The sequence below is a fragment of the Elgaria multicarinata genome, chromosome 15 (assembly GCF_023053635.1).
Source record: "Elgaria multicarinata webbii isolate HBS135686 ecotype San Diego chromosome 15, rElgMul1.1.pri, whole genome shotgun sequence".
Lineage (NCBI taxonomy): Eukaryota > Metazoa > Chordata > Lepidosauria > Squamata > Anguidae > Elgaria > Elgaria multicarinata.
Window position 1 is genome coordinate 2,907,966 of NC_086185.1, and position 13,751 is coordinate 2,921,716.

The 13,751-nt window shown below is 40.3% G+C and overlaps 1 protein-coding gene across 1 annotated transcript in view; it reads right to left on the reverse strand.

The window, feature by feature from the left end:
- The window catches only part of AFF2 (ALF transcription elongation factor 2), a 392,460-nt gene that overhangs the window by 260,758 nt on the left and 117,951 nt on the right, over positions 1-13,751 (reverse strand). Inside the window, exon 3 of the mRNA XM_063141604.1 lies at positions 2,517-3,407. Coding sequence (XP_062997674.1) covers positions 2,517-3,407 — 891 coding nt within the window. The remainder of the gene's footprint in view (positions 1-2,516; positions 3,408-13,751) is intronic.

Consider the following 13,751-nt stretch of genomic DNA (forward strand, 5'->3'; position numbering starts at 1 on the left):
CATAGGGGTTCATGCAAAACAGCCCCCCCAATATTTAAAGCAGCTGCAAAGAACTGTGGAGTAGATTAGAGGAGTAGCCTTTTGTCCCCACGTTGTTCCCCTAGACAAAACAGCTGTCTAACCACTAAAGATGCTATTAGCTGCATGCTGTAGGAGGAAGACCTGTATTATGTCTGCATTTTACTGTCAATTACAAAAACAAGAAGAGCCCTGTCAGATCAGACCAAAAGTCCATCTAGTCCTGCATTCTGTTCCCACAGTGACCAAGCAGATGCCCAAGGGAAGCCCATACGCAGGACATGAATGAGTGCAATAGCACCCTCCCAATCATGTTCTCTAGCAACTGGCATATGCATGCAGGCAAACTGCCTCTGGTCCTTTAGGTAGACCAAGCCATCCTTAGTAGCCATCGATAGCCTTATCTTCTATGAATTTGTCCAATCCCCTTTTAAAGCTGTTCTTAGTTGGTGGTGGCCATCACTACATTTTAACTCTGCACTGTGTGAAAAAGTCCTTCCTTTTATCTGTCCTGAATCTCCCACCATTCAGCTTCCTGGGATGACCTCGGGTTCTAGTATTATGAGAGAGGAGGGGAACCCTCCTCTCTACACCATACATAACATTACACACCTCTCTCATGTCCCCCATTACTCACCCTTTTTCCAAGCCAAAACTCTCCAAACAGGAAAATGGTGCAGGGAAATGGGTCAACCATTTGCTAAGGCTGTGCACAGTCCCCCAACTTACTTCATAGGCTGATTCATGAGCTTCTGAGTTAGCTCGGGGCACTTCAGCAGACCTGCTTCAGATTTGGTTCTGAGGATGGGAGGGAGGAGAGGGAGGGGGAGTGACTCCCGGTCAGCCTTGTGGCATATGGGGCACAGTGGCTCACTACTGCTCCAAATTGGACCCACGTGCCACAAAGTGCTTCAGACCTGTTCCGATCAGCGTTGGGGTGCCTCAGCCCCATCTGGTACCACTCTGGCTTGGATTCGGGGTTTGGCCTTTCCCAGGGCTGCTGCTCCAATCAGACTTGGAACACACACAACCTCTGTGCATTAAAGAAACAACAGAACCCAACATTTTGTTGTTTGTTTGATGTAAGATGCCCTGATAATGTGATTGAAGGGCATAGTATAAATCTTAGTCATAGCTGGTATGCTTCTGTAGACCTGTTGCTGAGGATCATGAGCAGGAGGGTGCTATTGCATTCATATCCTGCTTGTGGGTTTCCCATGGGCAACTGGTCGACTGCAGTGGCCTGGTTCAGACAACATGCTAAACCATGCTGCTTAACCACAAAATGGTTAAGGGAATGCAATGCAGCATGGTTTAGTGTGTTGTCTGAACCAGGCCAGTGAGAACAGAATGCTGGACTAAATAGGCCTTTGGTCTGATCCAGTTCTTATAAACAAATAAAAATAAATATTTCTCTTAAAATTTACATGTCACTTTCTAGCAAAAACAAAACAAAAGCAAGCAAACAGACAAGCAATAAACAAGCCACTAAGGCAGCTTTACCTAACACCCAAGTCATTTATTTATTTATTACATTTCTATACCGCCCAATAGCCGGAGCAATCTGGGCGGTTCACAAGTCATCTGTTTTGGCCCTTGCTACTAGCCATTTTCTAAGGGTACTAGCCTTTTTGTGCCCCCTTGTCAGAAATAAAAGTGGAGATTTGCCATTTCCCACCTGGAAAAGGAAAGGGTTTCTAGGCACAGAGCAATCACAAGCAAATACAGAATTAATTGCACTTAAGCCCAATGAGTTTCAAATATGGGTGCAAAATGTTTTGGCAAAACTCAGAAGTGTGGTTGTATGAGAAATATGTTTCAGTTCAGGGTTTTTTACAATCAGGATTTATCCAGTTTGCACCTCCTGGACTAGACTCAGACGCAAAGTCAGAGGAAGCTGCAGTACATCTAGTAGTAGTAGCAGTAGTAGCAGTAGTGTGAGGAAGAGGAGGAACCCACCTCCTGTTCTCTTCTGCAACCCAGCTGCCAATGGCCAATCCCAGTTTTTGGAGCTATGGGGTCCCTGTAGCCTGAATCTTAAGCATGCCTCCCTCTTTTGTCACATTGTGACCACTGTCTTCTGGGTAGGGATGTGGAAAAACAGCAAGACTCAAGCTCATTTAGGTTTTCTGTGTACCACCTCAAAACATGGTTTGACTCGTGTCCATATCAGATTGGGAGATGTTTTCTTTTCATGTGAAAATCCCAAAGCACTTGGGTGCATACTTGGTTGCACATTCCAAAGTGTGCAATCTTCTCCCATTGGTTAAATTGTGTCTGTGCACACTTTTAAGAGAAGCACACATTTGGGTTCGGGAGGAGCAAACAGGGTAAATTCTGGCCATAAATGAATCGAAGCGAATTTCTTATACATCTGTACTTGGGCGAGAGTTTGAAAATGTAGAAATATAGTAGGATTAAGAGGATGACAATTTAACAGGAATTTTAAGAAGAATGACATCCTGAAACATTGTAATGGGAAAAAATATCTGACTTACTTCACTAACTTGAGGAATGGTAAGCTTTGGTAATTTATTCTTTGAGCCGGGTCCGGCGGTCTTTCCTTCCAGCAGAGTTCCGAAGGACTGGTTTCCATATACACCTTCGATTTCTATTGGCGGCTTCAGTTCAGGTGAGTCATTTGGAACTTGGTCCTGGCCATCCATTGGCCGAACATAAGCCGTAGGTTTTTGCTGGGTCATGCTACTCTTACAGTGAAGTCCTGGAGGGAAGTTCGGAGTTGAAAGACTGTTGTTTGCTGACAATAAGGATGTGGAAGGCAGTGGAGATCCAGGTCCATGGCCCAGAAACTCCAGATCCACTGGAGACTTTGAATGGTTGCTTTCTTTATAAGAATGTTCCACGACCGTTGATTTTGAATGATTATGCCTTCTCGAGTGTGAAGACGATGGCGTTGTGTTAGCTTCTTCGCCTCCTCCAGTTTTATGCTGATCACCCTGACAGGGGTAGAGGTCATCGTATCTGCTTTGTGGTGGCTCATGAGAAGAACTATGTTTTGTCCTACTTTGCTGGCTACCAGCTTGACTTGGCTGACCAGTGCTAGAGCCATGGTTGCCACGGCTCCAGTCAGTTCTGGCTTTCCTGCTGCTCTGGTGACCATGCAGTAGACTCGAATTGGATGACATGGAAGTAGGGGGAGGCATGGATACCGAGGCGTGCCCACTGACCTGGTGGGGTGGTACCATGCGGTTTCTTTGTTCGGGGAAAAAGCTCTGTTCAGTTTTATCTACTGGGGTCTGTGGCACTGAATTCTTTGGGATGCCTACAAGGTGACTCTGGTTAGAATGGTTGGTCAGCAAGTCCTTCATCTCATCGTAATTCCCCAACGTATTCTGGACACGGTTGGCAAGAGCATCACCTTTGTTAGTCTGAAATATAAAGAGACAACAATGTTAAGAGAGAAATTATCCCAACGCTCAACATGGCTATTTAAAAGGAGATGGCAGGTGTAAGTAGAAGCGCAGATGAAGACAATGCTGTGCTTGGAATACGAGTTTTCTCAACTCATAATGTCCAGATATATTCAGAGGACAGCGCAATTGCCTTAAGTTTTTTCCCCTTTGTTCTGAATTTAAATTGTGAAACCAATGAGAACATGCACCAATTTTGCACCGACATGGCCTGCCTTTGTCATTCGAGGTGCTCAAGGTTGGCAGCCATGCTCAGTGCATGCTCAGAAGTTGATTACTTTTAACCCCTCACTCTTGATGAAACCATGGTTTATGGAGGAGCATTTTTAAAAAGATGCTGAACCTATCTTGGGGTTGGTCTCAGCAACTTGGAGAACTCCTTTAGAGTTCTGACTGAAACCAGGAGGGGGTTCACAGCTCCACTGAGATCGGAGCCACCAGCCTCCACTGGAAATACCTCTGCGTTCAGAGATACAGGTGGGCCCTTGAGCAGTCCACTTAGAAGTAAGAGAAGTGTGTGGAAGAGGGCTGAAGAACCTCAGGCATGGGAGCCGAACCCAGCCCTCCTGGGGCCCAAATACGGCACTCCAGCGTCCCCCAGAAGACCAGGCCTCTGTCCGTCAGCCGCTTGTCATTTGGGAGGTTCCCAACTTTTATACACCCCCGCTCCTGTTCTAAAAGGTTGAAGTGCCTCTCCCATGGCTTAGTTACTGGCAGTAATAGCTTTAAGCTAAAACAGGCTGGGATTTTGGCCCTGCCAATGTTGCCTTTGATCCCACCCACCACTGGAAGGCAGCTCCCGAGAGCTTCTCCAAAAGAGGATTCAACTCTTGGGCTGAAAGAGGTTCTGCACCCCTGGTGTAGCAGAACTTTTGGCAGCAGGACTCTCAGGCAGCTGATTCTGTAAGAAGGTGGAGACAAAACTAACAGTTGACTGCTGCGTTGCCTTGTGAGGGCATTTCTTCCTTTCTTTTTTTAGCTGCCATCAACTGCTATAATGTGGTTTTGTGAGGTCTTCAGCCTTAGGCCAGCCTGGTTGTTTGACAACTTTCTTCTTAAGGAGCATTTAGAAGATCTTTTCTTTCTTTTTTTTTATCAAACAAACATATAAATACAGTTGTCGGCTATATTTGTAAGGCCTGCTCTACTCCGCTTTCTGGAACTGCACAGCATGTGTTTTGCAAATCAATGATTCACAGTTATTTGCTGTAAAGTGCAGCAATTATTAAGCAAATTCTGACTCATTGTTGGCATTATGTTTTCATCTTCCGTGTTTTTCTACTCTACATCTTAGACTGTATCCGCTCCTCCCCCCCACCCTTGTCCAAATGTGCATTTAAAAGTTTGAGAGTTTGTATACAGATAAACTTTTAATATGAGGTTAATGCTCAATTTATGGACAAGCTGACATCTGAGCAATAGCTAGAAGCAATTCCCTAAAGAGAGGTGAGAAGTCATTGGGGGAAACCTCAGACTATGTGTAAAAAGGAGCGTTGGAGAAGGTGGGGATCGCCTGGAGGAACCTAATGATGATATAATCTCTATAATAAATACATTTTCCAGCTGTGATTATTATGAGGGTCATTGACTTTTTATTTTTTAAAAATAATAATAAAAAAGACATTAAGCATTATTCCAACAACCTTTCAGTTTGTGCTCCCACCAATCAGCACTGATATGAAATAAAAAATTCCATTATTGCCAAACTAAGATCAGCCATGCTGGATCAGGCCAAGGTTGTCCTGACTGAGGCCCAGGGGAAGTAGACTGTTACACAAAGCCCAGAGCCTGTTCTGAGTCATGTCAGGCCAGGCAAGAGTCACATCAGGACCTTGGATAGCAACCTGCAGGACATCTCCCAGAAGGAGCTGTTGTCCCAGCAAAATGCTACAGTCAACTAAAGAAGGCTGGTGGATCCTGGTCTTTCAGTTGTATAGTTCTTTTAGGGCTGGTGTTTTTTTCTGCAATCTCATGTTCCTTCATGTCTGAGGGACAGGAGAAGCTACAGGGGAGTAATTATCAGAGTCATATAATGGAAGAGTTACATTCTCAGGCTTGGGACCACAATACCTGTCGGAACGCCTCTCCCGACGTGAATATACCCGGTCACGACATTCACCATCAAAGGTCCTCCTCTGGGTGCCTACTCCGAGAGAGGCTCGGAGTGTGGCAATGAGGGACAGGGCCTTTTCGGTGGTGGCCCCCAGACTATGGAACGATCTCCCTGACGAGGCTCACCTGGCGCTAACGCTGCTATCTTTCCAGCGCCAGGTTAAGACTTTCCTCTTTGCCAGGCATATGGCAGCACATCTTAATCACCCACATGTTTATTTTAACGGTTTTCAATGCTTCATGTATGTATGTTCTGTGTTTTAGAATTTTCAATTTTGTATACTTGTTTTTATCTCATTTTAGAATTTCTGTAAACTGCCCAGAGAGCTCTAGCTATGGGGGCGGTATATAAATGTAATAAATAAATAAATAGAAGGGGGTGTTAAGGTCTCATTCTGAAGTAACTACTCTGAATCCCAGTAGTCCTTGGTGTAATGAAAACCCTCAGAACCAGGAGACATTTCGGGGGCGGAGCTGGCCGCCTGAGCAATGGCGGGTTTCTTCTGAGGCTCTAAGCGGCGTTTGCCGGAAAAAGCAATTATCTCTCTTCTAATGGGCATAAATCTTTGAGCAAACGACAGAAAATGATTATAAAAGTCACAGGAGCTGGAAAAGCAGAGAGATTTGAAGAAGGGAGGTGAGATGATTGATATTTAATACAATGTCTGTGTAAACGGCAACACTATCAAAACCGAAAGTAACACTGACGCAGTTTAAAAAGAAGGAATTTATGCTTGCTGGACATTGATTTGTGTTATAACCTTTCATTCTTATCTCACATGGGAAAGATTGAAATGCTGGCTTTGTAAGGTGGAAGTTGTTGATTGGATTTATTGGCGTGGTGAGAAGGGGGGGAGAGAAGGTGGAAGAAGCTGCATTCGGCATTCGGTGAGGGAGATGTGGGAAGCTGAGAGGCTGCGAATGATTAAACTGATCCCCTCTAGTGAATGCTGTTGTGAACTGGATATTCCCCCCCCCCTCATGAAGAAGGAAAAAGTGTTTGATATATAACAGAGAAGCCAGCATAAGTTGCTAAGGAAGTGAGTTACACTCTAAGATTTATGCCCTACCCAGAAGAGTCCCATGCCTAACGTTAAAAGAAAGATCAAAAGTTGGGCAAAGCTCAATATACAAAAAAAGAAAAAGAAAAAAAAAAAAGAAAAAAAGAAGAAAAAAAAAAAGAGAAAAAAAAATAAGAAACCTTCAAATCATAAAAAAAGGAACTTTCAAATCATAATTTGGCATACCTCTCCCTCCTGGAAAGGACAGCCCCTGGAGTTGAGCAAGAGGAGGAAGATAAAGACCCAGTCCCTTTGGATACAATACCAAATAAAGAAAAAAATATGACTGAAGGAGGAGAAAGTGGTAGTAACCCTCCCTCGTTGATGGAGATCAGGCCCATTATAGCTGAAAATAACATTGTTATAATTTAAAAAAATGGATCAGCATATGAGTGAATTTAGACATCAATTGTGTATTTAGCGGATAAAAAGGCGGAAAATTCGGATAAGATCAAAAAGATAGAGGCTAAAGCGGATTTGGACCAGAAGAAATAAGAGGCTTTTGAGAAATCAACTAATATACAATTTAAAGAATGGGTACTGTGATCGATTGCCTTGGAAGATTAATCTAGTAGATCTAATTTTTGAAAAGCAGCTAAAGGAGTCGCAGGGAGAAGATCTTAGAGAAATCATCGTGAACTGGTTCAAGGAGCTGATGCCTGATATATCAATAAACGGATTGGATCCGGATCGAGTCCATCGTGTGGGGGGGCAAAACCACAAAGGGGCAAGAGACATTTTGGTGAAATTTGGTAATTATTATAAAAAAGAGCAAATTATGAAAGAATTGAGATTTAAGAATCAGATATAATATAAAGGCAAACCAGTGCAAATTTACAATGATCTTTCTCAACGTACATTAGATTGGAGATGTAGTCTTAAACCAATAACGGAAACATTAATGAAGAATAAAATTCCTTATGCATGGGGTTACCCGGTTTTTTTAAGATTTACATATGGGAGGAGGGAACATAGAGTAACCTCATTGGATCAAGGTAAAGATTTGCTGAAGAGGCTGGGTCTGGATGGGGAAGCAGATGGGGCTGGAGTGGGTGGGGGAGGGAATGAGGCTGGGACATCTGGAGAGTAAGAGAATTGTTAATTATGTTTGGAGATAATTGCAAATAAAAATGCTAATATAGAAACCTGCCGGCCAGGCACAGCACTGCCTCCCCCCTCCCCCTTTAAAGTAGATGGCTGGAGTACTAGACTCACGGGGATATGGGGGGGGTTTAGAGTGGGGGGGTGGGGAGGGGGGGAAGGTAGGGGAGGAGGGATTGGGGTAGGAGGGTGGGGGTTTTATGTATGGAGTTTGTGTTTTTATGTAAGCAAGTTTGAACTGCTGAGCACAAGGGATCGGAAGAGATTTCAAAAGGGTGATTATGGATAAAAAGATAAAGGTATCAACACTCAATGTTAAAGGTTTAGGGGCAGTCGTGAAAAGGAAGAGAATAGAACAAATGCTTAATAAAGAGGGATCAGATATTATAATGATCCAAGAGACACACCAAGGCTCCGAGAATTCGAATATGATAAAATTAAAGTGGCTAGCCTATTATGAAAAGTCATTAGGGACATCAAAAAAAAATGGAGTGGCCACTTTGATTTCAAAAAAAAGTGGGTTTACATTAGAAGAGGTAAAAAAGGATGATAAGGGTAGATATCTTATGTTAAAAGGTAAAATTGAGGGAAAGGTCTATACTTTGATTAATGTTTATGCCCCAAATGAGAGGCATAGAGAGTTTTTTATAAAGTTGTTTAAAGAAATAGAAGAATTTAAGGAGGGGTATGCTATATTAGCTGGGGATTTTAATATGGTTATGGATAATAAAAGAGACAGGTCAAATCCCACTAATGCTGAAAAGAGGAACAATATGACTATATTGAATAAATTAGTAAAAGAAAATGATTATTTAGATTCGTGGCGCTTACTTAACGGGAATAGGCCTGGATTCTCATACTTTTCCCCAGTTCATCATACATACTCCAGGATAGATCATATATTTGTTTCAAAAGACTTTGCAACGAGGATTTGTAAAATGGAAATGGGGGTAATAAAAGTAACTGATCATGCCTTGTTAAGTTTAGAATTTACAGTTAAGAAAGATTATAAAGAGGCATATAGATGGAAGTTGAACACAAAGATATTGAAATACAATAAAATAGTAGATAAAATTCGGAAGGAACTGTCGGAGTCATGGGAAATTAATGAAAAAGGAGGAACAGCTGGGTCAGTCATTTGGGACACCATGAAGGCTGTAGCAAGAGGAATCTGTATTAGAGAAACATGTAGTTTAAAAAGACAACAACGTGCAGAACAGGAAAAGTTAGAGATAGAAATTAAAAACTTGGAGGAAAGATATTGGCGAAGTAAAGATAAATATAAATTAGTGGAAATACAAGCTAAGAAGAAACAATTAGAAAATTTAAATATAGAAGAGATTCAAAAGAATTTAATGTATATGAAAAGGGAATATTTTGAAAACAGTGATAAGAACTCGAGGTTGCTTGCCAAGCTCACACAAAAAGAAAAAGGGAGGAATGGGATAGAAACGTTGAAAGATAGCCGAGGGAATTATTGTCATGCAATGAAAGCTAAAATAAAAAATTTTCAGGAATTTTATCAGGAATTGTACAAGGGTAAAGAAATTCAACAAGAAAAGGTGGAGGAGTATATTGGAAGGTTTATAAAGAAGGAAATAAAATCAGAATATAAGGAGTTAATGGAGTCAGTAATAACTCAAAGAGAAGTTGAAGAGGTTATTGATAAGTTAAAAGTGGGTAAATCACCAGGAGCAGATGGTTTGGGTCCAGAATATTATAAGGTCTTCAAAGATTGTTTAGTTCCAAAATTAATGGAACTTTATAATAGGATATTATCAGGAGAGAAGATACCCGAATCATGGGAACATTCAGTGATAATTCTGATCCCAAAACCAGATAAAGATTTGACTAATCCCGATTCTTATAGACCTATTTCTTTAATAAATCAGGATGCTAAAATTTTTACATCTATTATGGCCAAACGACTAAATAAATTTTTGGCAGAATATATAGGAGCAGATCAATGTGGGTTTGTGGTAGGAAGACATATGCATAATTTAGTGGGTAGAGTTTTAAATGTAATAAATGTAATAAAAAAAGCAAATATTAAGGCAGGTATTATGGCATTAGATATTTTTAAAGCTTTTGATTGTGTGAGCTGGCAGGCACTAAAGAGTATTATAGATAAATTGGGATTTGGAAATAAATTTAAAAATGTAATAGAACAGCTATATTCCCAAAATACGGCGGTAGTGGTGGTAAATGACGGACTTACTGAAAAGATACGACTAGCCAGAGGAACAAGACAAGGATGTCCGCTCTCGCCGGTCCTTTTTGTAATGGTTATGGAAGTTTTGGCGAAGGCACTAAGGGAGGATAAAGAATTAGAAGGAATTGGAGAGGTAAGGGAAATAAAGCTAAACATGTTTGCGGATGATACTTTATTGACCATTAAGAATCCATTAAGAAAATTAGAAAGAATTAAATATCAGTTGAGGGAATTTGAGGAAATTACAGGGTTAAAAATAAATTGGTCTAAATCAGAGATGATGTTGTTTAACTATACTAAGAAGGAAGAAAAGGATTGGGAATTTAAGGGAATGGAATTGAAAGTTAAGAACGAGATTAAATATTTGGGAATTAAAATTACAAAAAATCTAGAGAATTTAGAAAGGGAAAATTTAACGAGGTTAAAGAAGGAGGTACTAGAGAAATTGGAAAAATATAAAAGATTAAATTTATCTTGGTTTGGGAGAATAGCTTTGATAAAAATGAAGATATTAGCTAAAATTAATTTTGTATTTAGGATGTTACCTATAAAAATATCAGAAACCGAGATAAAAAGTTGGCAAAATATTATTAATAAATATTGTAATGGAGAAAAGAGAGCAAGAGTGAATAAAAATAATTGGTACCTAAGCCAAAAAAAGGGGGGAATGGGTCTCCCAAACATAAAATTATACTACGTAGCAAATAGATTAAGACATGTTGTAGAAGCAATTATGGGAGTAGGAGATTTATATTGGATGGAAGAAAAAATCATAAGTAAGGTAGAGATGAATCTGGAGAATGTTTTTTTTAAAGATGGAGGAAGAAAGTGGGTTGGAAGTATAGATAATCCACTCCTGAGGACTCAATGGGAAATTTGGAGTAAATTTAAAGGGAAGCTGCTTCCGAGCAACTCTCCCTTAGCACCGATAATAATGTTAAAGAATTTCCCAGAGGATCTAAAGGGTAGATTATGTAAAATATTAAAAGAGAAAAATAAAATAAAATTAAAGGATTGGGTAAGAGATATTAAAACAAGAGAAGATATGGAAAATTTGTTAAAGGAGAAGAAGCTATCTTGGCTAGAATATGGTCAATTAGAACAATGGAATAAAAAGTGGATTAAAGATAATAGAATGTGCAGAAAGATGACGAGGTTTGAAGAATTAGTAGTAAGTAAGGAGAAAGGAAAAGGAAGTAGTATAGTTTCAAAAGGATTAATGAGTGAAATATATAAAATATTGTTAGAGAAGGAGTTTAGAGAGAATACAGAGAAAATGATTTGGGAATCAGATTTGAAGATACAAATAGGGCGACAGAGCTGGGAGGGACTATGGAAACAAAGAGTGTTGAGAAGTTTATCAGTAAGAATAAAGGAGAATTATTTTAAAATTTTATGGAGGTGGTACCTAACCCCGGTTAGATTGAATAAGATAAGTGATCAACATTCAGCAAATTGTTGGAGAGGATGTGGGGAAAAAGGAACGTATTTACATATGTGGTGGCAATGCAAATATGTACAAAGATTATGGAAGATGGTGTTTTCAGAAATTGAAGAAATAGTGGGAATGAAAATAGAACAAACACCAAAAATAGCATTGCTGTCACTATTTGAAGATATAAAGTGTGGAAAAGGAACTATAGAGCTGATATCGAGTTTGTTGGTTGCAGCACGATTGATGATAGCTAGGAACTGGAAGATTCAAGGGGAATATTCTATTGAAGAATGGTACAAAGAAGTATGGGACATAGCCATTAATGATAAACTGACATGCAATATTAAGTGGAGAAAAGGCGTAACTAAAATAAATGAGTTCGAAGGAATCTGGAAACAGTTCCTAGTGTTTGTGTTTACTAAGGGAAGTGGGAAACCACCAGCAGAAGAAATGATTAGATTTTGGACTCAAGAATGATCCCGAGGTGGGGGGTGCACATTTATGTTAAGAATGAAGATGTTGTAGTGTGATAAGGCATATGTAATAATTTTTGATATTTGTACTCAACAATTATTCAATATGTATGCAGCAGATATTTGATGTATTTTTTTTCTTATTGTGTTAGTTTCAGTTATATTTTGGAAATGTTTATCTATGTTTATATAGTGTTGAAAATGAATAAAAATTATTATAAAAAAAAAAAAAAAAAGAACCAGGAGACATTTCAAAGGGGATATTTCAAAGCATCCATCCAGTTCAACATCCTATTTCTCACACTGGCTACCCTAATGCTTCTGGAAGCCCACCAGCAAGCTATGAAGGCAATAGATGTTCCTTGCCACTGACCTCTAGCAATGAGCATTTAGTAGCATACTGCCTCTGAACATGGAAGTTCCATTTAATTTATGCCAGGAATGGATAAGGAAAATCCACACCTCTTGGAGAGTGAAGTGTACCTCCAATTTTAATCCTGAGGGAAAGGGAGTTTTGCAGCAGTGTTTCCCCATCGAAGGACTATACTTGATCCCTGTTTCCTTCCCATTATGATTATTAGTGGTGATTAAATTAGTGGGTGGGGAGCAGTTGTCAGCATTTCTATCAATGTAGTTGCAATTGACAAGGCGGAGCCAAAAAAAATCAATAGTTTCTATATCTCAGTAAATTCCACAAAAACAAAAAAACCCTTTTCTGCTAAACAACTCGCCAGGAAGTACTGGTCTCTCAGGAATCTGAAGGACTGATTTCCCTTGAACCATGTAAACTAGAACTCTGAAAATTTACGTTACCAGTTGGGGTGTCTATATTTGAAATACCTCTGGATGGGTCTGCCTGAATCACTTGTTCTGTTCTGAGGTGAAGGAAGACCTTGCAGAGTACATGAGAGGATGTGGTTTGTCATGCATGGTTTGGAGGGAGTATAGATGGACAGGAGAAGCTACTGTAACTCCCATTCATTTCAATGGGTCTACTCTATGTAGGAGTAACACTGGATACTCCCCAGGGTAGGCAGAACATCCCCAGGATATTCCCACAATGGAAAAGTGGGAGGGGGGATAAAATATATGCATTTTTTCCTTTTTGTTTCCTTTGACGGATTGTAATCAAGGAGCTGTGTACTGAAGTAAATATTTAGAAAGTTAATCAATCGTATAAGTTTACAAATCATCCTGTATGCAAGAAACAGTGTTATGTGTTTGTTTGTTTGTTTGTTTGTTTAAAAAAAGAACTTCAGTCGGTCATTTTTAGTGGCAAAAAAAGTGCATTCCATTTATGCCCAGAATAAGCTCTTTGTGCCTGACACGCCTCCTTCAACCAGATCCGTACAATGAACCATTTGGGCAGCAGCCAAAGCTAGCCTCGGCTCGGCCCCCCAAATTTAAAACAAGAAGATTCCTTTGTGCTTAAGGGACCGGGAGGAATTACGAGGCAAATGCCAAACACTTGCTCACTTGTTCTTTTTCTTCTCTCCCGTCCTCCCTGCAGGATTGGTGAGGCAGCACTTGTGCAAAGGGAGCCGGCTAGATTGCAGACACTTAAGACAATTCTCATCTAAAGGGTCGAGTTAGGCTTTGCAGTTTTTCACTTCACTGGAGTGTCTGCAAAGGAGAGGAAATGGGAACAACCAATTGTCCAGTAACATCCCAATATTATGGCTGAAGAGGATGGAGGTCAGGGAGGACTTTGTTTTTATTTATGGAGTGCAGTCAATATAAGGCTTTCATTCATTTTGTCACAGTTGTTTCCTGCCCTTCCTCCAAGGAGTTCAAAAGAAGATAGGTCCCACCATGGTCCCACTGTTAATCGTCTCAACAACCTTTTGGAGTAGGGGAGCAGAGAGATGTTGAATAGCCAAAGGCTACCCAGTGAGCTTCATCTGGCAC